The 26,758-nt window shown below is 46.1% G+C and overlaps 1 protein-coding gene across 2 annotated transcripts; it reads right to left on the bottom strand.

Annotated features, from left to right (window-relative positions):
• Nucleotides 1–1,477: 1,477 nt before the first annotated feature.
• Nucleotides 1,478–26,311, bottom strand: FKBP1A (FKBP prolyl isomerase 1A). 2 transcript variants are annotated; one of them, XM_057502855.1, is made up of 5 exons: nt 26,140–26,304; nt 26,003–26,050; nt 13,148–13,260; nt 9,718–9,882; nt 1,478–3,639 (listed from the first exon to the last, which is right to left on the bottom strand). In XM_057502855.1, the coding sequence occupies exons 1-4, from the start codon at nt 26,174–26,176 to the stop codon at nt 9,754–9,756; spliced, it is 327 nt and encodes a 108-aa protein (XP_057358838.1). In that variant the 5' UTR covers nt 26,177–26,304; the 3' UTR covers nt 1,478–3,639; nt 9,718–9,753. The 2 variants fall into 2 exon arrangements, with proteins under 2 accessions (XP_057358838.1, XP_036782337.1); XM_036926442.2 differs by lacking the exon at nt 1,478–3,639 and adding an exon at nt 6,722–7,800 and having other exon boundaries at nt 26,140–26,311.
• Between the last annotated feature and the right edge of the window lie 447 nt (nt 26,312–26,758).

Here is a 26,758-nt window from a genome sequence, read left to right as displayed (position 1 = left end):
CATTTGATTTTTATACTTGATTTATATGTGGATACCACATTTCTCTCTTTATTATTATTATTTTTAATAAAATGCTGAAGTGGTAGGTAGATGCAAGATAAAGGTAGAAAACATAGTTTAGTGTTGTAAGAGAGCAAATGTAGATGATCAGGTGTGTGCCTGTAGACTATGTGTTAATCCAAGCTAGACAAGGGCAAGAAAACATCCACGGATGCAGAGGATTGCTCTCAAAACAGGGGGAGTGAGGTTCTAAGCCTCACCTCTGTTGATCCCCAATTTCTCACCTGATGGCCCCCCTGCGACTGTGCCTGTCTTAGGTTGTTCCTCCCTTGAGGAATCTTACCCGTCTCTGACTAACCAGTCATCTTCTGGGGCCATACAGGGAAATGTAAAGTTGGTAAGTGAGAGAGAAGCCATATTGTTCGAAAAGGTTAGCTTTTTACTTCTTTGCAGATTTATGCCCTGTGGCTTCTATGCCCAGCATTTGTCTTGAGGTATCTTTACCACTTGGAGGAATTAAGATACTCGGTAAATTCGATATGAGGCATGAATTCTATTTAAGAGTTGTAATTAGGAAGGAAGAAGAAAAGCTATAGAAGTAGCAGACGGAAGAAAACATGGGAAGATTATTTCTTTGACATATCTTCTTGCAGAGTAACTTAAGCACGTACAGGTTTTAAACTACTAATTAAATTGTGCACACACATTAACATAATAGGAATACAGTTACATAACCAAAGCAGATCTATAATTACCAGCCATCTCCAGTGAAACCAAGAAAACCAGTTAGGCACCTTAGGCATTTGTGAAAATTTATCTATGTTATGATGGATATTGTCCCACTGTACTTGAACAGTCTGAGAGAAATCAGACAAATTAAAACAACCCATTCCTGGGAACTGTTCACATCCCATATGTTCTTTTAACAGTAGATAGTCTGTAGTTGTAAGATTTTGGAGTGCTACAACTTGTACTTCTCCTAATTCTTGGTTGAGTTCCAACAGTATAGATCCAGTCAAATTTGTTGTTTTACTGTATGCACAGGCCAGCTTAGATATCTCCTTCTTCATTCCAATGGCAAGTCCAGGAACCGGTGGGATGAATGCAGTTACAACTGCAGCATCGCCTGGATCTTTGTTGAGGTTTTTTGATGATCATCTTCTGGTATGTCTCTTCCAGAGAGTGCTGATGTTGGACGTTCTTCTTCATATCGTATCTTAGTTCATTTTCTGAGTAGCCAAATTAGGCTTTGATCCTCTGTATAAACACAAACAGACCCTTTGCCCACATTTTGATATGCCCTTTATACCATTGTGTAGAACTCATTGGAGGTCACCACACAGGAACTGCTTTTTTTTTTTTAAGAGAAAAGAATATTATCAGAAAAATGTTCCTCCATAGCTGATCATCTGACACCCTTTAAGTGATCAAAATTAAGAATATTTAAAGCATGCATTAATCGTTGATTTACAGTTAGTTTTATCCTATCAGGGAGTAATCCCCCTTTTCTTTCTTTCTTTCTTTCTTTTTTTTTTTTGTTATCATTAATCTACACTTACATGAAGAATATACCAGGTCCCCCCTATAAACCCCTTTACAGTCACTGCTAAGTGGTTTTTATACAGGGAAACAAAACCAGTTTTGTATTCTACCAGTGCAAGGTTGGATATATTCTTTTAAAAAAAGTGACTTGGTATTTCCCATTTAGCAAAGTCCTAACATAAATAGATGGTTGCTATGTTTCTAGTTATAGTGGTTTCTGTACTATCTGTTCAGACATAAGCTCCTTTTAAAATGTGTCTAATCAAAATTTCTCCATATACTTTAATGAAAATAACATACTACAACAGAAGGAATATAGAAGTAGAGAATTTATCTGTCTTCTACTAAGCTAGGCTTTAAACAAATTTGCAAAAATGTAAAATAACACCATTCTTCTAATATGTTTTGTGAGAAAATATATTTGTGGAAAATAGGGCTATCAAAGAAAGAATCTAAGAAAAATGCCCAAAGTGAAGAACACATTTCCAGGTTAAAATGACTTTCCAAATGCCCAGCACAACCAGTAAATGAAATAAAGGAGAGGAGGATAAAAGAAGACCCAAACAAGGCCACATTATGAAATTTCATCATCACATAGGTAAGCAGAAGAGCCTGAAAGATTTCAGAGGAATAAAAGCAATCATATATAAAGGAACAGAAATCAAAATGGCATCACCTTTCTCAGGAACACTGGAAGCTACAAGACAATGCAACAGTGCCTTCATTCTTAGGGAAAATAACTACCAATCTAGAACAATATTCCCAGCCAAACTATCAATTGTGAGGGTGGAAAAAAGACATTTTTAGACATCATGTTGTAGACTGTTACAATATTGGTCCCCAGTGGATCACACCTCCCTTTAGCCATACCACTTTGTGGTGTGACTTTGCTGTTCTATTTCTTCATCCCCTTGAGTCTAGGCTGGCCTTCTGACTTGTTTGAACCAATAAAACATGGCAGAAGTAACACTGTGAGCTCCACAGCAGAGGCATCTCCTCTCAGCTTCTGGGTGAGACCACTATGGGAATGAACTGAGAAGATGCCTGCACAAGTCTGCTGGTGGATAAGAGTCCACATGAAAGGATATTTAAGAGTGATACATCAAGATACAGCAACATAATGTAAAATTCTTAGAGCAGCCTATTATCTTTTATAAATTCTTTTTCTTCGGAATTGTTTATGTATTCAGGGCATAAAATTTGTTATATTTTTCAAATATATCCTTTCCTTTGTGACTCACCTTTGGTTCGTGATATCTTTTATGAATTTTTAAATTTCATTTTTTAAAGGTGGTCACATCTACTTATAATTTCCTTTATTGTCTTGGATGTTTTGTTTTGTGATTAAGAAGGTTTTTTCCACTCAAAGATTTTCTTAATTCTTTTCTTTCTTAAAAAAAAAACAGTATTAGCAATTGGTGAAAGATGGTGGTAGCTATCAGGAGAGAGCGAGCTACAAGTTTAAAATAGTTCTCTCTTCAGAGTGGTCTGGAGTGAGGAGGGCCAGGCAAGGAACCACTGCTTGTCTGTTTCTCTTTTCCTCACAGCCAAGCCTGAAAGACACCCTCATAGAGTATATCGCAAATCTGACCACTTAGTACCCTCACTTCTGCCAATCAGGTCAAGGCCTCTATTATCTCTGACCTAAATGACCCCAGCAGCCAACTCACTGGTGATCTGCTTCCACCCCTTGCCCTCATTTAAGTTATCATCCATTGCCATGAATAAACCACTTCAAGACCTATTTATTCAATCTCACGATTTTTTGGTTTTCCTTTGCTGAGTGAGGTGGTTCCTCTATTCCTGTGATGTTACTGGGCCTGTGGGCATCTGTGGCAAAATGCTGGAGAGGCATAAAGCCCAGGTGACTCACTCAACCTAGCTGGTAGTTGGTGTGGCACTTGTCTGGGTCCTCAACTGGGACTGTGGCTGGGGGTCTCAGTTTTCTTCCATGTGGCCCCTATGTGTAGGCTGGGTCCAAGAACTAGTGATCCAAGAGGAAGTAGAAGCTGGCCATCCTCTTAAGAACTGGGCTTAGAAGTCCCAGAACAAACCCTTCCATTGCCTTCTAATGATCAAAGCAGCCATGAGGACAGCCTAGACTCAAGAGGAGTGGAGGACACATCAGGGGCCATTTTTGGAGACTAACTACCATGATTCCCCTTCAGCCAATTCTCCAGCTTCCAGAGACATTTCTTAAAAACAAAAAGACATCACTAACCTGCTGAAATCCACCAGTGGCATCATCATGCTCACTACATCTGTAACATAAAGCCATCTTACCTGGTTGCTGCCTGACTCTTGTCTCTGATACCCCTACTCTCCCCATACTGGCCTGTTTTTCCAGTACCCCTAAATCACTATCTATCAGAGCCTTTGCACTTGCTGTTCTATCAGCCTAGAATGGTTTTCATCCAAGCCTTCACTTGGTTACTTCCCTCTCCCTCTGCTTCCATCGTCTGGATAACTGATGTTACTTATTTGCTCATTTGGGGTCTCCACTAGAATGTAGCAGGCAGTACCTTTCTCTGTCCTATTCTTTATTCACTCCTAGCACCTAGAACAGCACTGATCACAAGGATGGCATACCACAAATAACATTCTGGCTAACTGAATTTTTCCCTAAATCTCGGGCATGTACTCCTTTGAGAAACACATGAATTTGAAAATAGGAAAAACTACAGTGGTAATTAGTGGACAGATCCAGTAATATACCAGTCCTACATACCCACTGGCAAGTATTTCTACCTTCCTAATAAAAACTGACAGCTGTTTTCCTGTGTGCCCTACGGTACAGCTGCTGCAGCAAGCCCAGCCTCTGATGGGTCTGCAATCAATCTGCCCTATGCATGTGAGGAACTCAGGGAACTCTGAGGAACTCCTCAGGCACACTCTGGGCAGCAGCCAGGGGAGTACTGCCCTTGCAGTTTTAATTCACTTTTGGTGTCAGCTGCCCCTCACTAATTCAGTGCATTTAGAGACCTGAGAAAAATCTCTATGGCTTCTTGATGGTTCCTGAGAAGCCAGGGTAGACCAAGGTTGTCAACCAAAATGAACCTACATTTATTGAGGAAGCAGGTTTGTGTGAAGGGCAGAATTCTTATATATGCACATCCTACATGTCAAAGATAAATCTAAGTCCAAGACGAAATTAACCAATCCTGTTTGTTCATAAACTTGGAGCAGGAGAATCCTTTTGCTGTCACCTTTGTTTCAGCAGAGGTTCAGAGATGTCAGGGCATCTGTTTTATTGAGTAAAAAGGAAAAACCAACAGTATCTCATTGGAAAAGGAGTAGGATTTGTGGAAGGAGGGAGAGACTAGCTGGTCTTCAAGTACACTTGGCCATCCTTGGTTAGGCCCAAGGAGGCAAGCAAGCAAGCCAGCATTTCAAGAGGAAGGGGTGTCGGGTTTTCTGTAGCCAGCCATTTTCTGGAACAATTGCGGGGGTCGATGGGATGCTCTGTTGTAGTCAAACTGTCACTACAGTTATTGGGGAGTGGGGAGTGAGGGATGGCTGCCTTGGCAGAAAGTTTCATAATCATCAAATTTAAAATAATTACAATTTGAGAGTTGGATCTTAAAAGTTCATCTGGTCATTTTGACCAACTGGCCATACCCCAAGTCCATTCAATGAATGGAAAAACTCAGAACAGGGTAATTTGGTTGTCTAAGCCTTAGCAAAGGTCAGAAGCAGAATCAGAAGTTTTGCTGAGTCCTAGGGCTGTGAATGTAGCCACCATGCTTCTCAAAAATAAAAAGGAAGTGAAAATACTCAGTAGCAACATAAGCCAGTTCCAGCCAGGCCCACTGGTGCCCCTGCTTCTTTAGTAACAGAACCCTGATCCCATTCTGGGGCTCAGGGCTTGGCCTTCAGGGGACACCAAGCCCTTCCCCAGCTGGCCCGATCAGTCATTTCTTCAGATTTAATTCTGGGACTGTGGCTGGGGATCTCAGTTCTCTTCCATGTGGCCTCTCTTGTGTATTTGGGGGCCATGGTTCTGCCACAGACCCCCATCCTGATCTAGAGGAACCTCTGAACCTTAAGTTCAGGGAGAACTAACAGCTTCCCTGTGTGTCTGAGTGAAGGCCAGCACTGCTGAGTGCAACAGGACATAGTATAGGATCCCATTTAAATTAAATGTGGTAGAAAAATTTAAACAGTTGTTGCCTCTGGGGGTGGGGTAGGTAGGGACTAACTGGAAAGGGCATAAGGGAACTTTCTTGAGATGATGGTGATATTCTGTATCTTATTATGCTCTCAGGGTACACAGGTATAAACGATACTGAATTCTAAAGATACATGTTTAGGGGGAACTGGAGTGATTTATTCTGACATGATATGATTAAAGGATGGATTTAAAGATGATAAGCATGTGATAAACAGGTACAACACCACATTTATGGTTAGAATCAAGGTGATGGGTATATGGGTGTTCACTATAAAAATCTTTCACTTGTTGACAAATTTTTTAAAGAGAATTTGGGGAAAATAAGGTATGACTGAAATATTACTCCAGTGACTTAAAGGGATGGATTTGGAAAATCATCAAGCAAATCCTTGAACAATCTATTTAAAATCAAAGCCTCTTAACCAGGGCAGATTTGAAAGATGTCTGTGAAAGTGTGGAAGCATTTCTGGTGGTCTCTGTAACAAGAGGGGTGGGTAGTGCTGGCATATATTGGGTAGGGGCCAAGGAATCTACTGCAATCGTCCAGCCTGCCTACACAACAGAGAATCTGCACACCAGATGTCACTGAGGACAACAAATTTAAAACCAAAATTTTCCCTTCGTAGCTCATCCATTTTCTGGAAGCACATCTCCAACTGGGCTGTGACTTGTTTCTTGAGAGTGGTTCCTTCTTCCACTACTTGGTTACCCCAGAGAACCCAGCAGAGTGCTGCACCCAGAACATGTGTTTAATAAATACTTGACGGTGGGTAAGGGGTGCTCCCTGGTGACCCCAGCCTGACCTCCAGGTAGTTCCTGCCATGGGTGAGCATGTAAACCCACTACTGGCCCCCAGCCCGAGAGGCTGATGCGAAAGCACGTTCCTGGGCAATTCTTTGGCCACGACACAGCCTCAGACACCACATCCCCACTGTCACACCTCCTACCCCAGCCCCCGCACCAAATGGCAGGGGGAGGCACCTATAAGTAACCACCATCACACAGAGCTGAGAAAAGCCAGCATAAAGCACTTTTATTGCAATAAAACTTGAAACTGATATGTAGTGCGGGTAGGTGGGGGGAGGGGCGGGGATAGGCAGCAGTAATTTCTCTCACCAGTCACTACACAGGACGGCAAAGGGGTGAGCGACGGGGAAGGAAAAGCCAGGAAACTCTGAGATCAGCAGGGGAAGCTGAGCATCAAAAAACAGGAGATGCTGAAGCTGCGATGACCAGCATCATTTTCTTAAGACAACACTCAAGGATTTGTCATGATGGCTGGGCTTTCATCGGGTGTTAAGTGTCTACAAACAGCACCTTCAATTTAAACTTTCAATTAAAGTTCTTAAAATTTAGGAAGTGGAGGTTGGATAGCTATGAGATTATAAAAGTCCTGAATATCCATTAGAAAAACCACAGGATTGGGAAAAAAAAAATGCCAGGCCATGAAGGCTTTAGAGATCCCTGCTGGCCTGGGACAAATACCTGTAGTGTCCAAGTCGCAGTGAAAACAATCTGCTTTCAAAAGGCAGAGGGTTTAAGGGGAGGGTGGGGTGGGGCAGTGGAGGCAAAGGCTCTCCCCCTCCCCACTTGAGTTTTGGGTAGGGCTTTTAATTCAACCCAAGAACATCTCTCAACTTGGAGAATAATTCGGCCCTCAACAGCGCCTCAAATCTGCTATGGCTTTGCAGCGCAGCAGCAAGAATGTTTAATATATAATAGATAAAAATTTCATCCAAAAAAAAATAAAATAAAATAAAGATTCTTGCATTCCCCCTATACCAATTCCTATTCTAAAGTTAACCCATTATTTGTGCTGTTAATACTTGACTAATACTTAATTGGAAACCTAGATCCAAAAGACTGAAACTGAATCTTTACCCCCCAACAAAAAATGAGTAACTTGAGGTTTATAGCGTATAGTTTAGGTCAACACACATACGAGGAGAAAGGGGAAGAGCAAAGCTGGGTGACAGACACATTCAGTCGGGTAGATGTTTATACAAAGAGTGTAGTGGAACATCAGGAAAAGCTCCGTATGGACTTGCATGTGTGCATCTGGAGGCGCAGATCCCTCCGTGGCACATCTGTTGGGGACAGAAGATTTGTGAGTTCTAGCAACTCTATGCTCTACGTGTGCAGTAGGGACAGCCACAAAGCTGTCTGTCACACTAAGTGCCTTCCCCAACTGCTGCTACATCGTACTTGGACCGAGCTACTTATGCTCCAGCTAGGGAGAGCCGGCAAGGCTCAGGCTAGATTCCCAGGGGAGCAACCTCTTCTCTGTTTAGATGGTTCATGTCTTGTTTTTTTTTAACACCTAAGATTAAGTTTACTTGCTGAGGACAGCAAGAGGGGCAGTCTACCCACAATGCTGACAACAGAGTCCCCATTATCAGAGGGTCTCCAACTTGGCTACACACAGGAATCACCTGGGGGCTTTAAAAAATCTTAACACTTGGATCTCACTCCCACTGATTGTGTGACTGGTCCATGGCAGGGCCTGGACATCAGGAGAATATTCAAAGCTTCCCAGGTGACTTTAATGTGAACAGTCCTAAGTTTGTACTCTTCACGTCGAACAGACTTAGAAAATCTCAGTTGTTCAACCACTCAAACCGCTAACTGTCTGGTTCTGCCCCTGGGCTTTCCTTCAACACCCATGCAAGAAGCTCTGAGATGGTCTTCGGCAGGGCATTGGGGGTGCTTAGGCCAGGGTGGTGTGCAGCCCTCCATCCCTCTCTCCCTTCCTCCTCCTCCCTCTGCCCTACCAGACTTACAGAAAGCCTGCTTCCAAATCAGGGGAATGCCAAGACTCCCTCAAGTACGTGTATGTTCAAAGGGCTCAGCTCTCAAAGGGGAAGAAGGAGGGTGTGGATTATGTAGAGACTTTTGGGCAGACAGAGGCTCTGTAAAGTGTCAGGGGTTCCCTTCTGGTAGGAATGACAAGTGGAGAAGTCAGAGTTGTCAAACCTGACTAGGCCTTTAGGAACCAGCCGGTAAGGCTCAAACCACAGAGAAAGAAAACAGCCAATTCTTTAAGAAGCACCACTTAAGTCCACAACAGGACAAGTTTAGACTGTAACAAACAGGCTGGCAGCCACTTATTTGCAGCTTTCAACCAAAAACAATCTTTCCCAGCCCCTGGCTGTGGCCTTCTAGTTCCAGGGTCAAGAGGGGAGCAAATGCAGAGGTCTGGGGCAACTGAAAAGATAACAATACTCATGTGTTTTATGATTCTAATACCCACATGTAAAGCTATGTGCCAATAGGATAATGGCTTTGGTTTCCTAGAAATGAGGGTAGAGGAAGAGAAAAAAGTACAGAAAGGGCTTCTGACCCTAATTTACACTGCCAGGATGTGACCTTGAGTTAAGGCCTTCCTCTCTGGGTGTATTTCCTCACTTGCTGCACAGGAAATCTCAGGCAGGTCCCCAAGATCCCTTCCTAGGACTGAGAGCATCCTTTCACCTCACCTTTTAAACCACTGTTAAAAGTGGTTTTAACACTGTTAAAACCTGTTGGCCTAGAGTGTCCTGGGACTGCTCTCCATGCAAAGCAGGTGGCCCAGGTGGCTAACCATCTTTCCTATCATCTAACGGCATGACCACAAACTGTGTGAGTGAGGTGGCTGCACAAACCAGGCCAGGGAAAGCAGTCACCAATGGACTTTCTTCTGAAGAGCAAAGATGCTGGCACTAAAAATTTGGACTGTATTTCCAGTTCCCAACTTAGTTTTAGTTCATAAGCTACATATAAAACACCTCACTTAAATAGCTACCATCAGCTGCCCCATCCCCATGAGCTGGTTTGAGAGTATATGCCATCCCTTTTGACAGGGTGAGCAACTTGCACTGAAGGGATACACTAAGACTAAAACTAAAGGAAGAATGTAAGGAATGTAAGGGGGAAAAGACTGGGGCGTTTTTGGTTCTCTCTGCCACCCACCAAACACTAGACACAACACAAGAGAAGCAAAGGTAACAGCCATTCACGTTCCTTACCCAAGAATGGGGAGCTGAGGGAGGAGGCCATTCCTGTCATTCCAGTTTTAAAAGCTCCACGTCAAAGACGAGGGTGGCATTTGGTGGGATGATGCCTGGGTGCCCGGTGGCACCATAGGCGTAGTCTGGGGATATTGTCAGTTTGGCTCTCTGACCGACACTCATCTGTGAAAACAAGGAACAAATCAGCTGGACACACTCCCCTACTGTCTCTGTGAGAAGCAGAGCTGTTTATCTGGTGTCCCTTGGCCAGGATGGCGTGAATAGGGCATTGCAGTGACTATGCAGCTGCCCAGTGCCGGACACCGCCCTGTGCCGGACCTGGGGGTGCAGGCAATCGGGCGGGATGATCCCCACACCTGGCTCCACAAGCTCAACAGCAGATAAAAACCCCTCTTGACTTCCAGAATGGTCGGGCCCTCAACCTTTCTGCCCAGGTCTTAGTGAGCTGACTCTGGGCAGCCAATATCCTGGAAGAGTCACACCTTGTCCTTTCGGTGCATGTCACTCAAAGGACATGTTAAGTGGCACCTACACCCTTGAAAAAGGACTACTTTGGTCAAAACTTGACTTTAAGAAAAAACACACAGAGAAAGTAATATTTGGGGGTCATTACTTTTTTGTGCTTTCTATATTTATTTTCAGAAATACAGCAAAACTTCAAAAAAGATAGTATGATTTTCTGGGGCACAAAGCAGCATGTACAGCATTCTACCATTTGTGTGAAAATGATGAAAATATTTATATATTTGTACCTGCCTGTATAAACAGAAAACAGCTTTGGAAGGACACAATACCAATGTTTTTCTACGGGATGAACAGAGCCAGGGCCGGGGGTGGAGGGAAATTTTTCACTTTTAAGAATATATTTAAACTTCTTTCAATTGCTAGTCAAATATACAAATAAGTTGAGATCTCTCTTTTGTGAACACTGAGCAGGCTTTCTGTTGTATTTCTATCCTTCTCCCATCTCTTTTAAGTCTCCATGTGTGCATTCCTGGCTCTCTGATCCCGCCCAAGGGATGGTGACTAACGAGGAAGCTGCAGGCTGTAATGAACTTTCTAATGCCAACTCAGAAACCGTGCTTCCTACAGCTCCCTTCAGAAGGTAGGACATGCTGGACCAAGGCGGTAAGAACTGTGAAAAGCACATGGCTTCATCTACTAAAATTCAAAACTATCATTTTACCCAGCATTTCCACTTCTAGGATCTGCTAACAACCCAAATGTCCGTTACAAGAGGAGTGGTTTAGCATGTGCACCATGGCTTGGCCACTAGGAAGAGTATACACATTGGCCATAAATGTACAGACATGGAGAGATGCCCGATACACCACTAGATGAAAAAAGCAAGCTGACCAAATAGTACTTGTGGCAGGATGCACACCTTAAACACATGAACCCAAACAGCAATATCAGAAGGGAAAAAGGGCCCAAGACAGCTGTCCTTCCACTCACATGCTGAAGAAATACCCCGAGAAGGAGTTTACAGGAAGGTGCTCTGTGCAGGTCTCAGACTTCCCAGGCCTCTCACAAGCAGCAGAGCTGTGACTGATCCCAAAGCACACTGGGTCGGGGGGCAGGCTGGACACCTCCCCAACACCCTGTCATGCCTCACCCAGCACGGGACGTGAAGCAAGCTGATAACACTATCTCAGCTATGGTTCTTGGAACACACAACAGAGCCATTGTTTCAGTACTGCAACAGCCACAGAAGATGAGCTGTGGTGGAGACAATGGTTGGCACCGGACATGGGGGATAGGCTACAAACTCAAGACTGGCCAGACACGATGGGTGGGGACAGGATGGGACCGAAAGGTACATGGCTGGTGAGGTTTCCAGAGTAAGTAAACCACAAAGAACTTCTCCTTGTACTGCCAGCCCTCTGCCCTGCTGGAAAGGAGCCTAGACACCTGGGAGTAGGATGGCTTAGAGTTTCTGAAAGTGAAGCAGTTTGTGTGGCGATGAATCGGTGATCTTTTATATAGGAAGGACAACAAGTATATCTTGGAAAAGAGAAAGAAATCTCTCTCCACTTGGGTTAAATCTCTAATTCTCTTTGGTGAGAGGGAAACAGACTAATGACCCATCATGTAGGGCCTAATTTAAAGCCCCCGGTGTCTCAGGCCACTGTAAACATCCTTTTACCTGGTTAATGCCAAGAAAAAAATTCCTGGGCTCGATGAAAGGACAGAATCCAACTGAAATTTGGCAACCCAGGGGTCCCCTATTGTCTACTGGGAATTTCATAGAGTTGGCAGAACAAAAGCCGTTTAAACCAATGCAGAGGGGAGAGGAGACGAAGCAGACTCCAGACAAACGACTCTGTCCATGAGTATGACCTCCGAGGTGTTCTGACACAACATGGTCAAAAATAAGACAAACACAAATTACAACTACACCAAGATAACATTTTCCATGTTTATATTTCCTGAAACCAAAACTTTAACACACTGTGCTGGTAGGGTTGGGAGGTGACAGGCACCTCACAGCCCACTGGGGGCATTTCAGTGCAATCTGTTTAGATGCAACTGGGCAGGATGTCAAAATACAGTCCCGACAGCCACTGAGCCACTCACTCTACTTTTGAGAACTTGCCAATGGCAATACTGGCACAGATGTAAAATAAACTCCATAGAAGATCAGTCACTACAGCGTTGCTGACAATAGGAAAATAACAGAAATGACTCAAATGGCCATCAACAGGGTACTGGTCAAATAAATTATAGTATACCTACCTAAGGGATACTGTACAGCTATAAGAGGGCTGCTTCCCCTTTCACGTCCCAGGATATAAAGTGTTAAGGATAAGTTAAGTGAAAAAGCAGAGTGCAAAATTGTGTGTGTGTGTGTGTGTGGTGTGTGTGTGTGTGTGTGTGTGCGCGCGCGCGCGCGCCAGGATATAAAGTGTTAAGGATAAGTGTGTGTGTGTGTGTGTGTGTGTGTGTGTGTGTGTGCGCGCGCGCGCCAGGATATAAAGTGTTAAGGATAAGTTAAGTGAAAAAGCAGAGTGCAAAATTGTGTGTGTGTGTGTGTGTGTGTGTGTGTGTGTGTGTGTGTGTGTGTGTGTGTGTGTGTGTGTGTGTGTGTGTGTGTGTGTGTGTGTGTGTGTGTGTGTGTGTGCGCGCGCGCGCGCGCGCCGGCCAAAAACAAAGGAAGGAAAGGAAAGAATGGAGGAAGGAAGAAGAGAAAGACAAGAGAAGGAAAGGAAAGGAAGAAAAGAGAAAAGGTGTGTGCTTCTGTATATGCTTAAAGAAACTACAAGGAACAATAACAGGAGCTACTTGGTGAGGGGACTGGAAAGACGGGGTGGGATGAGGGTGAAAATGTTCACTTACACCTCTTTGACTTTGGAACCATATGAGTGTCCTACCCATAAACACAATTTAAAAGGGAGACACAAGGAACAAAACAAAAATAAGAGCATACCTGGGCAACCCCTTCTTCCCAGCCTCGGATCACTTCCTGCTTGCCTAGCATAAACTTAAAGGGCTTGTTTCTGTCCCGGGAGGAATCAAATTTCTTTCCATCTTCAAGCATCCCTGTGAAAAAGGGCAGTTGTAACATGAGCGACAAGGGGTAATGATGTGCAGCAAGTCAGAAGCCTTCAGCAGAGTGCCCATCCCAGATGCCAGCACTGAGGGGCCTGGCAGGCTGTTCTAGGCCTGAGGAGGAACTGCGGTATCCAGGGAGGATTTCCCGTGTTCTCTATAGGCTTCTGAGGAGTTGGGGCAGCCCCCACTCTGTGGTGGTGAATGGTCCCCGACCCCAAGAAGTAGGCTGACCACCAGAGGCAGACAGCAGTCCACTCCGGTCTGCAGAAAGGGGAAGTGTACATACTCTGGCGTGCCCACACCCTGTGCATTTCCTCCCAGAGTGAGAATAACCATGGGCCCTTTAGGTACACACAACAAAGCCATATACAGTGCAAGAACCAATACTGCTTCTTCAATTCACCCGTCAACTTTTATAGAAACATGGGTAATGTCAGAACTGAACTGAACTGGAGCACACCAGTTGGTGTCAGAGAATCGGAGAAGTGGTGCTGGAAAAGACACCAAAAGCCTCTGGTCAGTGAACTGCTGACAATGCAAGCTAAACTGTGGACAGTGCTTCCGCTGAGTCAGGTGCAGGGCAAGGCACTTTCCATACATGAACTTACTCAGTCCTTCCCCAGGCCTGTCCCCATTTCAGATGAAGGAAACAGAGGCAGAGAGAAGTGATGTGACTTGTTGAAGGAGTAGGGGCGAGGCTCTAAATTCCAAAAACCATGTTCATTCTACTCTTACAGTTTCCCAGAAGCCAGACACAGCAGTGGCAGCCTCCGTGAAGAGGGGGTGTTCCAGAGATGGCTATGTCAGAGGGTGAGTGCCCCGAGAGAAGAGGAACTGCAATTCCTAGTTCAAAAAAGACCATCAGCACTGCTTTCTCAGGAAGAGAAATGTGTCAGTGTTGGCCAACTGTGACAGCTGTCACTGAGGTCCTGAAAACTCTCAAGCCAGGAAATGGCAAGTGCGTTGTGACAGGAGATTAACACAAAGCTGACTTCACTGGAGGCAGAGGGGGGCACCTACCACAGTTCCAAGCATCACTCAGAAGGCCCAGGGAAACAGAATTCTGTTGTGTTTGTGTTTTTAGAGAAGGGAAATCCCAACAAAATCGCAACCTAAAAAACAATGTCAACACTTGCAAGTGGGACGGGGAAGCAGAGCTTGAGAGCTTTATCACAATCACCAGATACCTCTACTCTGATGAACTAGGAAATGAGGCGTGAGGGTTGGGAACTGCTGTCCTAACAGAGCAGAAGGGGAGACGTCCTGGGCAGACGGGTGCTGACACTGCCTGGAGCTGAGGGAGGAGACAGGAAGATGGGGAGCCACTATTGCCAAGTCAGTGGAGAGCCAGGAACTGGCACCCCAGAACTAGAAAGCTGGGGTGTACATGTGGCTCACCTCTTTACCAAAATACAATCACACCTGGTAAGTGACAAATGACAGGACATGAACAGTTTCCTATAAATGAGTAATGGGGAGAAGAACCGGTCTCTACCCTCTACAACCCTCGCTGAAGACATTCATTTCAGCCCATCTTGAGCTCTACTTCACACACTGAACCCAGCTGGACTCAGTGTTAAGGGTGAGAAAGGGGCAACCAGCAGCCGGGCAGGGGCAGGCCTTTTCGTCCATCCACGAGAGACTGCTCATCACCGAAACAAGGGAACCAACCCCAAGGCTCAGTAATTGGCCCAAGTGAGAAGTATGGCTCTGGGTCTAGTAAAAGGCTTTATTTAGCCCAAGGGGGACTGTGAACCTCAAAGGAGACTAAAGACCAGAAATAGCCTCTTCTAGTTTACACTCCTTAGAGAATACCTTAAGCAGAGCCCTGGGGCTTCCTGGGCGGCCATGGTGGACAAGTCACTAGGTTAGGAAGCCCAAGGATAGGAGGGTGGTCCCTGGCCCCTGAGCCCTGACTGTCTGCAAAGGCTGTGTGGACAAAACTCAGAGAAAAACCTGCCCAGAGGGGCATCTGGAACCCAGGCTGCAGCACATTACAGTCCCTTGAAAAATCCAGACCTAGCACCCCAACCCCTTTCTAACTGAACATTGACTTTCCAGTAACAGCAACATCCTGGCCCATTAAGATGAAGTGGAATCAATCTAAGGCTTTGTCCTATGCCATCATGGGTGTGGGGTAGGCATATGGGTCAGTTTGAACCCACAGTTCAGACCAACTGTGAAGTTTACTGGAATCTTGCAGGAAAGACCACATCATTGGTAAAAGAAACACACTCAGGAAGAAAGCTCATGCCCTCCCTTCCTGTTGAATGCTGTGTGTGAGGATGTGATGTCTGGAACCCTGACAGCCACCATGTAACCATGAGGTCAAGAGCACAAGAGTAGTCATCCTGTGGCTCTGAATCAGCCCCAAACCACCCACCCACCTCAAGACATGTTCTGAGGTGACTAAAAGTCTGCTTTGCCTCAAGTCAGGTTTCAGTTATTACTTGCAGCTGAAAGAAATCCAGTTGGTATGAGGTAAATCTTCATGTGACATTGACTTAGCACATCCCACTGTACTGCTGCCATGAGAGGAAGAGCAAAGTGGAACTCAACAACCTGGGCCACTAAGAGCTATCACTGACTGTAACAGACCTGTGTGCTATGGCAAGACCCAGTACACACATAAATCTGTTTAAAGAAACAAAATTTACCTCTAATAGTTACTACATTACTATTAAATGAGATGTACTTCTCATTTTCAAAAAGACTGTTGATTGTAACCCCCTAAATTTATTTCATGATACACTAATGGGTTGCAACTCAAAAGTTTAAAATATATAGTATACCTACAAAAGAAATATCTTATTTTCTGCCAAATTTGAAAATGATCCCAACCAGGGTAAGATCATAGTTTGATTACAATGAAAAACCACATGATACTGAAATAGACTCCCTATACTTTCTTTTTATACCTCATTAAATACACTGCAACTCCAGATGCTACATAGCTTCACCCTTCTTTGCCTGAAGGTGAGATGCTTCAAGCTGACTGGTACCAGGCTGGAAGCACAAGGTGGGACCCAGGCTCTACCTCCTTCTGAGCCAGCCTGGAGAAGTGGATGCTCTTCAGTATAGAGACTGTGGGTCTGGGAGGATGTCCTTCTAACCCCAGTTCCCTTAGGCTTTTCTGGGACATAGAGGGGCGAAGCCTCTTCCTATTATTTTAAAAACCACAAGAGCCAAGAAACAGAATTTCTAAGTCAAGGAGCTTTAAGCAGGAGCTTTGCTGAGGATCCTTATTCTCTGACCCCATGTCAGATGAGTTCCAGAACTTCTGATCAAAGTCACTCTGTCAATCTCACTCACTTCCTTGGAAAAGAAATCTTCATAGGGAAGGGCTGAGTGTTGGCATTGGTAATAGTGGGGTTCCTTAGACCTGAGAAGGGGGATTTCCTATAATCTAAGTCCAAAAGGTAAACAATAACCCTACAGCTGGGCAGGATATTACACAACTGTCACAGGCTACGGGGGCAAGGAGGTGGTAGGGAGGAGGGTTCCCCAACAGGGAAGAACAGACCACATTATATATGGCTCTAAGTTGTCAGGCTTGGGGAGGAGGTGACGCAGAAGAGGAAGCAGTGTCCCTTAAGAAGCAGGAATGAATGTGCATATAGTGTTTTTCTAGAATGGGAACTAAGGTGGTCAGTGCTGAATGCAGAACATAACAGAAGCTGGGACATCAAAACAGGTAGTTTTGGCCAAGATGGAAGAATGGATCAGAGTTACCCTCCTAATTAAACCACCAAAAGAAACAAAAAAACCCTCACTAAATAAACAAACAAATCTGCCCCCAAAAAAGGGAAAGAAGGAGAGAGGGAGGAAGAGAGAGGAGATAGGAGAGAGGAGACCTGTTGCAACCCAGACAATAGCAAAAACAATTATTTTTAAGACCCTGGACATAGCAGTGAAGGACAGTGATTCCCTGAGAGATGGTGAGTCCTACTTACAAACTACAGTGCCTTGGGAATGGGGAACTGTGATGGTGCTCAAGGCAGCTGGAGTCCACAGGGCATGTACGAGGGAGGAGATAACTGTAGAGAGAAATCCCCAGAGACAGGCAGAGGGTCGCCTTGATATTCAGCAGATTACTAAGCAACACATATGTCTGAGGAAACTACTTGAGACCGGGAAATGAACCATCTGAAGAGTTTTAGAACAGCACCCAGAGCTTACACAGGCTGGGATCAGTCCCTGTTCCCACTAGCCAGACAAGGAAGATCACGCCTCAATAGTGGGGAATAATCAGCCCCAAATGAACAACGTTCCAGACCCACCTAACAAATCATGAAAGCAAAACCCAAAAGGATCAAATTGTTTCCAAGTACTGCTTCCCAGTACGAAGCTCTGGAAGATTTACAGGAATAAAATACCCAGCACCCCAAAAGGTAAAACTCACAATGTCTAGCATCCAAAGATTACCAAACATGCAAAGAGGCAGGGAAACATGAACCACAATGAGATGGTATCAACTGATGCCAACCCAGATGCTAGAATTAGTAGGAACGACATAGTAAGATTCAGCTTCTGGAAATGAAAGCTATAATGTCTGAGATGAAAACTACATTTGGCTGGAAAAACTGGGTATCCACAGGCAAAAAGTAAAAACTTAGATCTATACTTCACATCATAATCAAATATCAACTCAAAGTGGATAACAGACCTAAATGTAAACATAAAACCTATAGACTTCCAGAAAACATGGGGAAATAATCTTTGTGACTGTGGACTAGGCAAAGATTTCTTAGATATGAGGCCAAAAAGCACAATCCATAAAAGGGTAAGTTGAACTTAATCAAAATGAAAAATTTCTGCACTTTAAGAAGATACTTTTAAAGAGAATGAAGTCAAACCACAGACCGAGAGAAAATCATTGCAAAGCAAGTATCTGATAAAGGACTTGTGTCCAGAGTATATGAAGAGCTCTTCAAACTCAATGATAGGAAAACAACTCAAAAAGGGCAAAAGATTTGAATAGATACTTGACTGAAAAAGATATACAGAGGCAAGTAAGCACATGAAAAGATGCTCAACATTATTAGTCATCACAAAAATGCAAATGAAAAGCACCAGGAGATTAGAATGAGTACACCTAATAAGACTGATCCTATCATGTATTGGTGAGGATGGGGAGGAACCGGAATTCTCATACAGTGCCCGTGGGAATATAGATGAATCGACACTTTGGAAAACAGTTTGGCAGTTTAAGTTAAATGTATACCTCCTGTGTGACCCAGCCATTCTACTCCTGGATATTTATCCAAGAAAAATGACAACCTAAGTCCATACAGAAAGACTTTTATACAAACATTCACAGCAGACTTATTTCTAATAGCCAAAAACTAGAACCCAAACACCTGCCAACTGGTGAATGGATTAACAAGTATATCCATACAACAGGAAGCTGCTCAGCAATAAAAAAAATGAACTATCCATACATGGAACAACATAACCTCAAAATATCAGGCCAAGTGAAAGAAGCCTGATAAGCATACACACTGTACAAATTCCATTTACATAAAACTTTAGACAATGCAAACCTGGCTGACGGAAAAGCATGCCAGTGGTAGCTAGGGATGGGAAGAAACCTCACTCCATGAGACTAACTTCACAGTCCCACTGCCTTGGTGTCTGGGAGCTCCTTAAGAGCAGAAGCCACGTTTTATTAGTACCTTATGACCCTCGGAAGGCTATGTAATGAGCTCACTTAGTTTATGTCCCCAGAAGCAGGAAGCTCAAGGACCATTTCCTGCTCAATTTCAAGTATCAAAGCTTATGAAGTTTACTGGGTGTCAATAATGCTTCTATCAAAGTGTTTTTTTAAAGAAAAAAGTGAGATTTACTAAAATCCCACCTATGTTCACCTCCTACACCCAACCTGGCAGTGGATGGCAAGGTGCTTCCTCTGTTTGGGGAGGGGGCAGGAGAGGCAGGCAGCAAATGAAGCCTCTGTGGATACTCCATTTTAACTCTGGGTGTCTCAGTGCTGGGACCTGGAGCACTTGAACAGTGAAACCACCTGCCCAGTTAGTGCTACCATTTCCTAGAGAAAGCACACCGTGCTGAGAGAAGGCAACTGAGATTACCATTCAGACATGACAGCTGACACTCGAAGCTCCAGAGGCCACTCTTCAGTAATAACCATCACCAGCATGACCTTCTATTCACACAGCTGACCAACTTCATTTCTGACTACACACAAACCTCTCTCATGACCCGGAAATGACCTGGGATAGCTCCGTTTCTCAATTTGGAGAATATATTTTTGTCTCTCCTGACCAAATGCAGCCAGTGGTCACAGATAGATTCAGAGTTCTATGTCCCTGTGGCACTCAGCTCAAGCCTGGCACGCACAATGCCAGTGCTGGCACTCATGGGTTTGCTTCACTTGCACGATCTTTAAGAACCACAGGACAAGCACGAAGCATCCCTATTTATACCTTTTCCCTATATGGTAGAAGAATCTGAGGGGTAATCCCAGAATGGCAGTTTTTACTTTCAGCAACTTTAAATTACTAATTAGTGAGAAAAATGTGAAAACTTTGGGGTATCCAGTTAAAAGCACAAGACCATGAAAAGAGCAAGAGTTACAGTTGCATGAAGGGCTGTTAAAGCAGCATCTGGCTGCAAGGCAGTTGATGTCACTTTCACGTGGGTCTCTTCCCAAACTGTTCAGCTGTTCTTTGGGGAAGAACCAGACTCAAATCCTTGGAGAAGGGGCAGAAGGCCTTTAAAAAAAAAGAGGGCAGGAGTTCATCTCCCCACTGCAGCCTGCTTTGCCTCAGAAGGAACCAGCAGAGGCAGACGTGGCCTAGGCTGCTGGGCAAAGTACCCCTGCACTGTTACTGGTGCTTGGCCCACGTCACTGAAACAGTGGTTAAGACCCAAGGCTAGGACTTAGGAATTCAAGAGGACAGTGGATTATTTCACTATAAATCCAGCAGAAACAGAGCCACATCCAGAGCACTCTGCTTCACGGAAAGCAGGTCCCCACATACCCTCTCCTGGTGATGGGAAGACAACTGAAAACGTACCTAGAGTTAGAACTTAGCACTTGCAGTTGAAACTCATAATTCAGTGTGATTTTCAGTTGATGACTCTTTGCAGATAGTTCTCCTAGGCAGCATTTTACAGGATCCAAAATATGGAAAGTTTTAAGATTAAAAACAAAAACCCAAACCTAAGTCAAACAACAAGAAAAACAAGACAGAACATCTAAACCCCAAACTTTCAAAACAAAGTTCTTGCCCTTTACAGTTGGGAGGAGGATAAAGATTTCTACTTTCAACTCACGGGCAGTGTCTTGGGTACTAAAACATCAACAGTTGAATGGACATACAGAAACCAAACTGAAAGTCACCAATTTTTCTGCAGATTACATTAGAAGCCACATGGAACATTCCCAAGTGGATGGACTGACCTGGGTACAAATAAGTATACTGACCAAGGCTTAGCTGTTTCCCTCCCTTATTATATACAGAAGTTCCCTTGATCAGTTTTTAACTGCCTCATCACACTCAAAAACCACAGCCTGCACAGCCCCAGCAGAAAGCACATCCATGCCCCCATCTCTGGCTCAGCCTCACTCCTTTCCGCCAGGAGTTTTATGCTTACCAAGGGTAGGACAGCTACATTTATTCCCAAATTCACTTATGTCAGTTATAGTGAGTATAGCTAACATAATTAAGTAATGTGTAAATAAATGAAATATGAATGTGAACAGAAAAAGAGTGGTCTTAGCTGACTGGAAAGACTCAATAAAGGTAAGTATCTAAAAAAAAATACTGCTATTGAATAATTGTGTGGATGAGACTAATGTATGTCTGAAGAAAAAATCTTAAAACTCTAGAAAGGTTTGGCCTTTACATGACCTTACAACAGTTCCTGCTCTACTTTAAAGGAGGCCTAAATTAGTTTTTGCAAGAATCTTGATGAGAAACTATCAGAAGAGTCATCCCAAAGGAAAGACACAGCCCTTTTAGCAAATGATTTATGTTTGGATTTGAAATAAAACATTTAAAGAAATTGCCACTTTGATGATTAACATTATCAACTATCCACTTGTCCCAATCATGATGCCAAGAGAGATTTACACGCTGAAGAAGGTAAGAAGTAGTAATTCAAAGCTTACAATTCTGTTCCCTTTCTAGGCCCAATTGTAGTCTCAGGGCAACCTTCTTGAACTGGAGTTCTGGGAACCCTATGCATGTTGCATGATCAAACGTCTGGAGCATACCCAGAGAAAGAACCAGCTTCTTCAGATTCATCTCTTCAAGTGCCTATTTCCCAATCTGTAAAGCGGGAGGATGTGGTCTCAGCGCCCCAACTCTCTTGGTTCTTAACTGCAAGGTTGGGCCACTCTAGGAGCTGGGTGCTGGGACCAAGGCTCTGCATGTTTCCCACTCTAGACATCACAGGTGGTGACAGCTGCAAGGACTGGGGGATACAGCACCATGGGCTTGGGACACAGGGAGCCCTCATGACAGGATGTGCACTAACAGCATAACTGCCACCCCCAGCAACTCCTCACAGCAGTCACTGTTTCTCCTGGTTTACAGATGGCACATGGAAGCTGAGAAAAGCGAGACGCTGGCTCAAGTTCTCATAACGTGTTACACGGCAGAGGCTAGATCAGAATCCAGCAAAGGACCCACATCCTCTTTGGGGCTCACTGTCCACCTGGCACTGTCCATCCCTGCTCACCTGCCAAGGCTGGCACACTCCACACACCCAGGATACAACCAGCGTCCTATTTCTGCCATTGTCCCCAACAGGTCAATGTCCACACAGTAGCCAGAAGGGAGTGGGCCTGTTAAAACCCAAGTCAGCTCATGATTCTCTAATGGCTCCTACCCCACTGAGAGAGAAAGCCGATGTGGTTGTAAACTGCAAGGCTCCACCACTACCTTATCTCCTACCACCTTCCTACCACCTTCCCCTCATGCAACCCAGTCCAGCTACACTGGTCTCCTTGCTGTCCTCCAGTACACCAAGCATGCTCCAGCCTCAGGGCCTTTGCACTAGCTCTTCCCTGCAGAGTACCCTTCACACAGCCCACTCCACAACTTAATCTAGAAAAATACTAAAATGTCATTTTGTCACAGGCCTTTTCCATCCACCTTCAGGAAAGGCAACAGACCCCTTCCCATGCCCTCACTCTGCTTTAATCTTTCCACAGTGCTTCTCACCACCACCTGCTGTGTCACACCTTCATGCTATTAGTCTTGTCACCCAGCAGGGAGCCCCATCAGACCACATCTGTTTAGTTCACTGACCAAGTCCCTAGTGCCTGGCTTGCTGCTGCTGCTCAATAACATTTGCTAGAAGAAGGAAAAGAGTCCTGTTGCAGCCTTGCCCGAGCGGTTAGAACCTGTCGGTCCGAAGATGGCACAGAAGGAAGCCATCCGAAGAGTCTCTGCTGGGGGTGAGCCATCCTCCAGACATCAGAGCATCAGCCAAGAAACACCCCTCAGGGGAGTCAATGGAGTAAAGCAGAGAGAAGGGAGAGCAGAGGCTAAAGAAAATCAAGGTGGGTGGGGGTGGGGGGCTGCAGGAAAACGCCTTCACCTGCCCTCCAAGTGGACCTCCAGAGGAGATGGGCTGAGGGACTCTTGGTTTTTCTGTCAGAAGCCAGGCCATGGACTACTTAAACCTGAACTCAAGGACAAGATGTCAACTGCTACTAAGATAAAGAATTCCTTCAATCCATCTGAGGTTGCTCTGACAATAGCAGACACGTGGCCCGCTGATGTGAGGAAAAGAGAAATAAGCCTAGCTGTGTCAAGACAAGCGCAACAATAACAATGATGAAGCCACTGAAGGCAAGGAGGGAGCTGTGAGAATCCACCTGATCCTCAAGGCACATATCTGGCAGGTTATCTTTCCACCTCCTCCCTCCCACCCCAATGCCTGTCATGCTACGAGATGCTTGGCTGGTGACAATGAAGCTTTCGTTTTCCTTCTGGCACCACAAAGAGGTGGCATGGGCCTTTCTCTGAGCCAAGCTCATGCTGTGCTCTGCTAGAGGCCACAGAAGGCACCCAAGGGAGACTTGAGAGTAGCGTCAAGGCTACTACTGGCAGCCGCCAGTAGCATTTAAAACATCCTTGTGGTAACATCTGTGCTAGACATACCTCTGGTGGCTTACTGCCACTGCTGTTCCTTTGGACCTGGCCCCAAACTGGCAGTAACAGACACCTGACCAGAGTGGACTAGATCAAGACTGCTCACTTGAACCAAACCTGGGTCAATCAGATTTCCCCTCCTTGGAATTATAATCACTGGAGGCACACAGCCAAGCAATCTGAGCTCCATACTCATGAAAAAACAAGAGAAACTGGGCATGGGAGTGGCAGTAGGGTGGGTGGGCATGCAGGGGACTTTTAATCCACCATGTGGGAAAAGCAGAAAAATACATCTGTAACAGGAGACTACTGAAGCAGCTAGGCAGAGAAAACCAGATGAAAACCAGGGCTTCATGAGACTTCCTCCTCCCCTCAAGAGTCAGTAGGCTTCTTGCCTTTGAAGACCCTCCGATCTTAATGATATTCCCCACCCACCCTACCATGCTCCCTCAAGATGGATTCTGTTCCCAGTGGCTTAAAAGCCTTAACTTCTATAGACGAAATTTTAAAGTGCCTAACTATTCCTCTCACATCCCCACAGGTCTCAAAAAGGTTCTTCCTGGGAGGCTGGTGGCAAAGACCCACAGGAACAATGCCACCTGCCGAGAACGGTGTATTCTGTGAGCCTGAGGCTGACTGGCTTCTCACTAAGGCATCTCTGTAGGCTTGTCAGAAATAAAATAAGAAAGAAAGCTTTTGTCCTAATGCATACCAGGGTCCTGCCACATTCAAGGAATGTGTGGGTGGGCACCACCCTCAAAGAAAACACACACATGGCAAAGAGGCACTGGGATCCCTGATGGTGTTCTGGGTCCCACAACCATCTGTTCTCTTAGGAAAAGACTCCATACAGGCTGAGCGGGGACATTTCACTAAGAGGCACAGTGAAATGCTGTCCTGCCTACATGCTGGCATCCAGTCCTGCCATCAGCATCAGAAAATGGGTAAGCCAAAGATGAGGGGCACACACTTGAGGGGTGGGACAGATGTGGCCAATTATCCTAGTGTTGGTTACTTACAAACCAGGTGTGTGTGTGTGTCAAAGTCACCTCATCACCTCTCTTGAGCCCCAGTCTGTCCCAGCTGGCTATGGGCGTTAAATGAACACCCCAGCACTGTAAAAGGCAATGGTTACTCTTCTCATCCCACTGATCAAAACCAACCAAACTGACTTTCCTCCACCAGATCTCCTAGGTTCAGGTACTGACCACGGCCCACAAAGTTGTTTAAAACATCAAAACCGCTTCGTTTTGTTCACAGGCATGAGACTGTTCCTACAAAGATGGGTTTCAATACCTCCTCCTTTAGCAGCCTTTTTAAAGGTTCTGGACTTAACTCCCTCCAACCCCTGCCCCCATTTCTACCTATGGAGAAGGACCAGACAAACAAAAGAGCCACAGAAATAAAGGGGTACAGGAGGGAGATGTTAGTTGTCTTTTTCCTTTCCAGTGAAAGTCATTTCCCTCAACAGAAGCCCATCCCCCCACCCTGCCATGATCTGAGAGAGAAGGGTAGGGCTTATCCTGAGCACCTCCGTCAGAACTGCCTACAGCCTACTACCCAGGGGAGGGAGAGGAGGAAAAGGGAGGGAAGAAGAAGAAACAGAGGAAGGAGGAGGCGGCACCGAGCAAAGGTGAGAAGGGCAAGAAGGGGAAGGAGGGGGAGCCAAGGTTTGCACAGTGGCTACACCAGTCACCAGACCCCTCCTCCAGCCCACAGCCCAGGGCCTCCGCCTGCTCAGCCTCCCCCCACCTCCCCATCACAACCCAAGGGGACCTTGTAAGGGCATGGAGTGAAAGATGGTCTCAAGGCACAGGACTCGCAACTCTGATGCCTGAATTCTGACTGAGGGTTTACGATTTCCTCTGGCTTATCTTACTGTTAGCTATCCTAACTGGGCCTGTTTCCTTATGTTTAAAATGGGGGTGAAAAAAGCGTCTACTCGTAGAAGGGATGAGGGCCTAAATTACTTGTGCTGTCAGCCTAGGCCATTACTGCCCCTGGATTTGTAAGTGCTCAAAAGTAGTGAGAAAAAGACCTTGGAGATCTAGTTCCTCTAGGGCCAGGCTGAGCCCAAAGCAGTGACTATGGAACTGGGACGTTTCTCCACCCACCGCGGAGGGACAAATCCCTACCTCCTCGGGTGGGGGAAGAGGCAGCTCGGCAGACTGGGTATTACCTCGCCCTCCATATCTCCATCGAAGAGAGGGCCGGAAGGCGGTCCAGGTTATCAACCGGATACAGAAATGCTGCAAATCCTTTCTGATGGTCCCTGGCCAGGGCTCTGCCCATTCCTGAGCGTGTGACCTTGGGCACACGACTTCGCCTCCCCAAGCCTCAGTTTCCCCATCTGTGCAGTGGGCGTAAGGGCGGCATGTGAAGCACAGAATTGCTCTGGAAGCGCGAGACGATGCCCAATCACTGGCAGCGCTCACAAGCGCCGGCTCAGACCGTCCCGGGCTCGGCAGGCCCGAGGCTGCCCCTCGGGGGCGCTGCCACCACCCAGGCCTCAGCCTCGGGCAACGCGGGCCTCGCCGCCGCCACGCCCAGGGCGTCTGCCCGCAGGCCGCGGCCCCCACCCCGCAGGCCCGCCGCCGACTCACCGGTGTAGTGCACCACGCAGGTCTGGCCGCGCTTCGGGAAGGTGCGCCCTGAGGAGAAAGACAGACACACAGACGGGCGCGGTGAGCGGATGCGCGCGGCGGCGGGCCACTCGGGGTCGCCGGACAAGCCTACTCACCGTCTCCAGGGGAGATGGTCTCCACCTGCACTCCCATGGCGGCGGCGGCGGCGGCGGCGGCGGCGGCGGCGGACGCTGGGCGGGCGGCGTGGACCAGCACTGACCTGGCTGCGGTTCCGCGGCTCTGCCTCGTCCCTCCGCGCGACGCCTGCGCACGCGCGCCCCCGCACGCCCCGCCCTGCGTGCGCGCCCCACACGGCGCGCACGTCCCGAAGCCCAGGCCGCGGGGCAGGCGCACCGGAAGCCCGGAAGCCCCGAGGCCTCCGGATGCAGCCTGTAGGAGGGCGGGTCCTGCTTCCTCCACCCTTCCTCGCTCGCTGTCGCTAGCCGGGCGGGCTTCTGTCTAATAAAGTTTCAGCATCTGAGAAATGGGAGTAATAATTGACGGTCGGTCAGTTAACGACTGCGTGACTTTGAGCAGGTTGACACTTCTACGTCCACCGTTACTACGGTGGTTGAAAGGGATGGTTGTGGGAAGTCAGCGCATATGTGCATTCGTGTTGGCGTTCAATAAATGGTTCAAGATTCTGAGCTCTGCCTCTTTACCTTAGAAGAGGCAGTATTTACACTGCCCTGCGTGAATCTGTCCTGTCTTGTAGGGATTCATTCATTCATAGGT

Source organism: Manis pentadactyla, chromosome 5 (genome assembly GCF_030020395.1).
Source record: "Manis pentadactyla isolate mManPen7 chromosome 5, mManPen7.hap1, whole genome shotgun sequence".
NCBI lineage: Eukaryota > Metazoa > Chordata > Mammalia > Pholidota > Manidae > Manis > Manis pentadactyla.
Note: the sequence above shows the minus strand (reverse complement) of the source record. Positions and strands in the feature narration are given on the sequence as shown.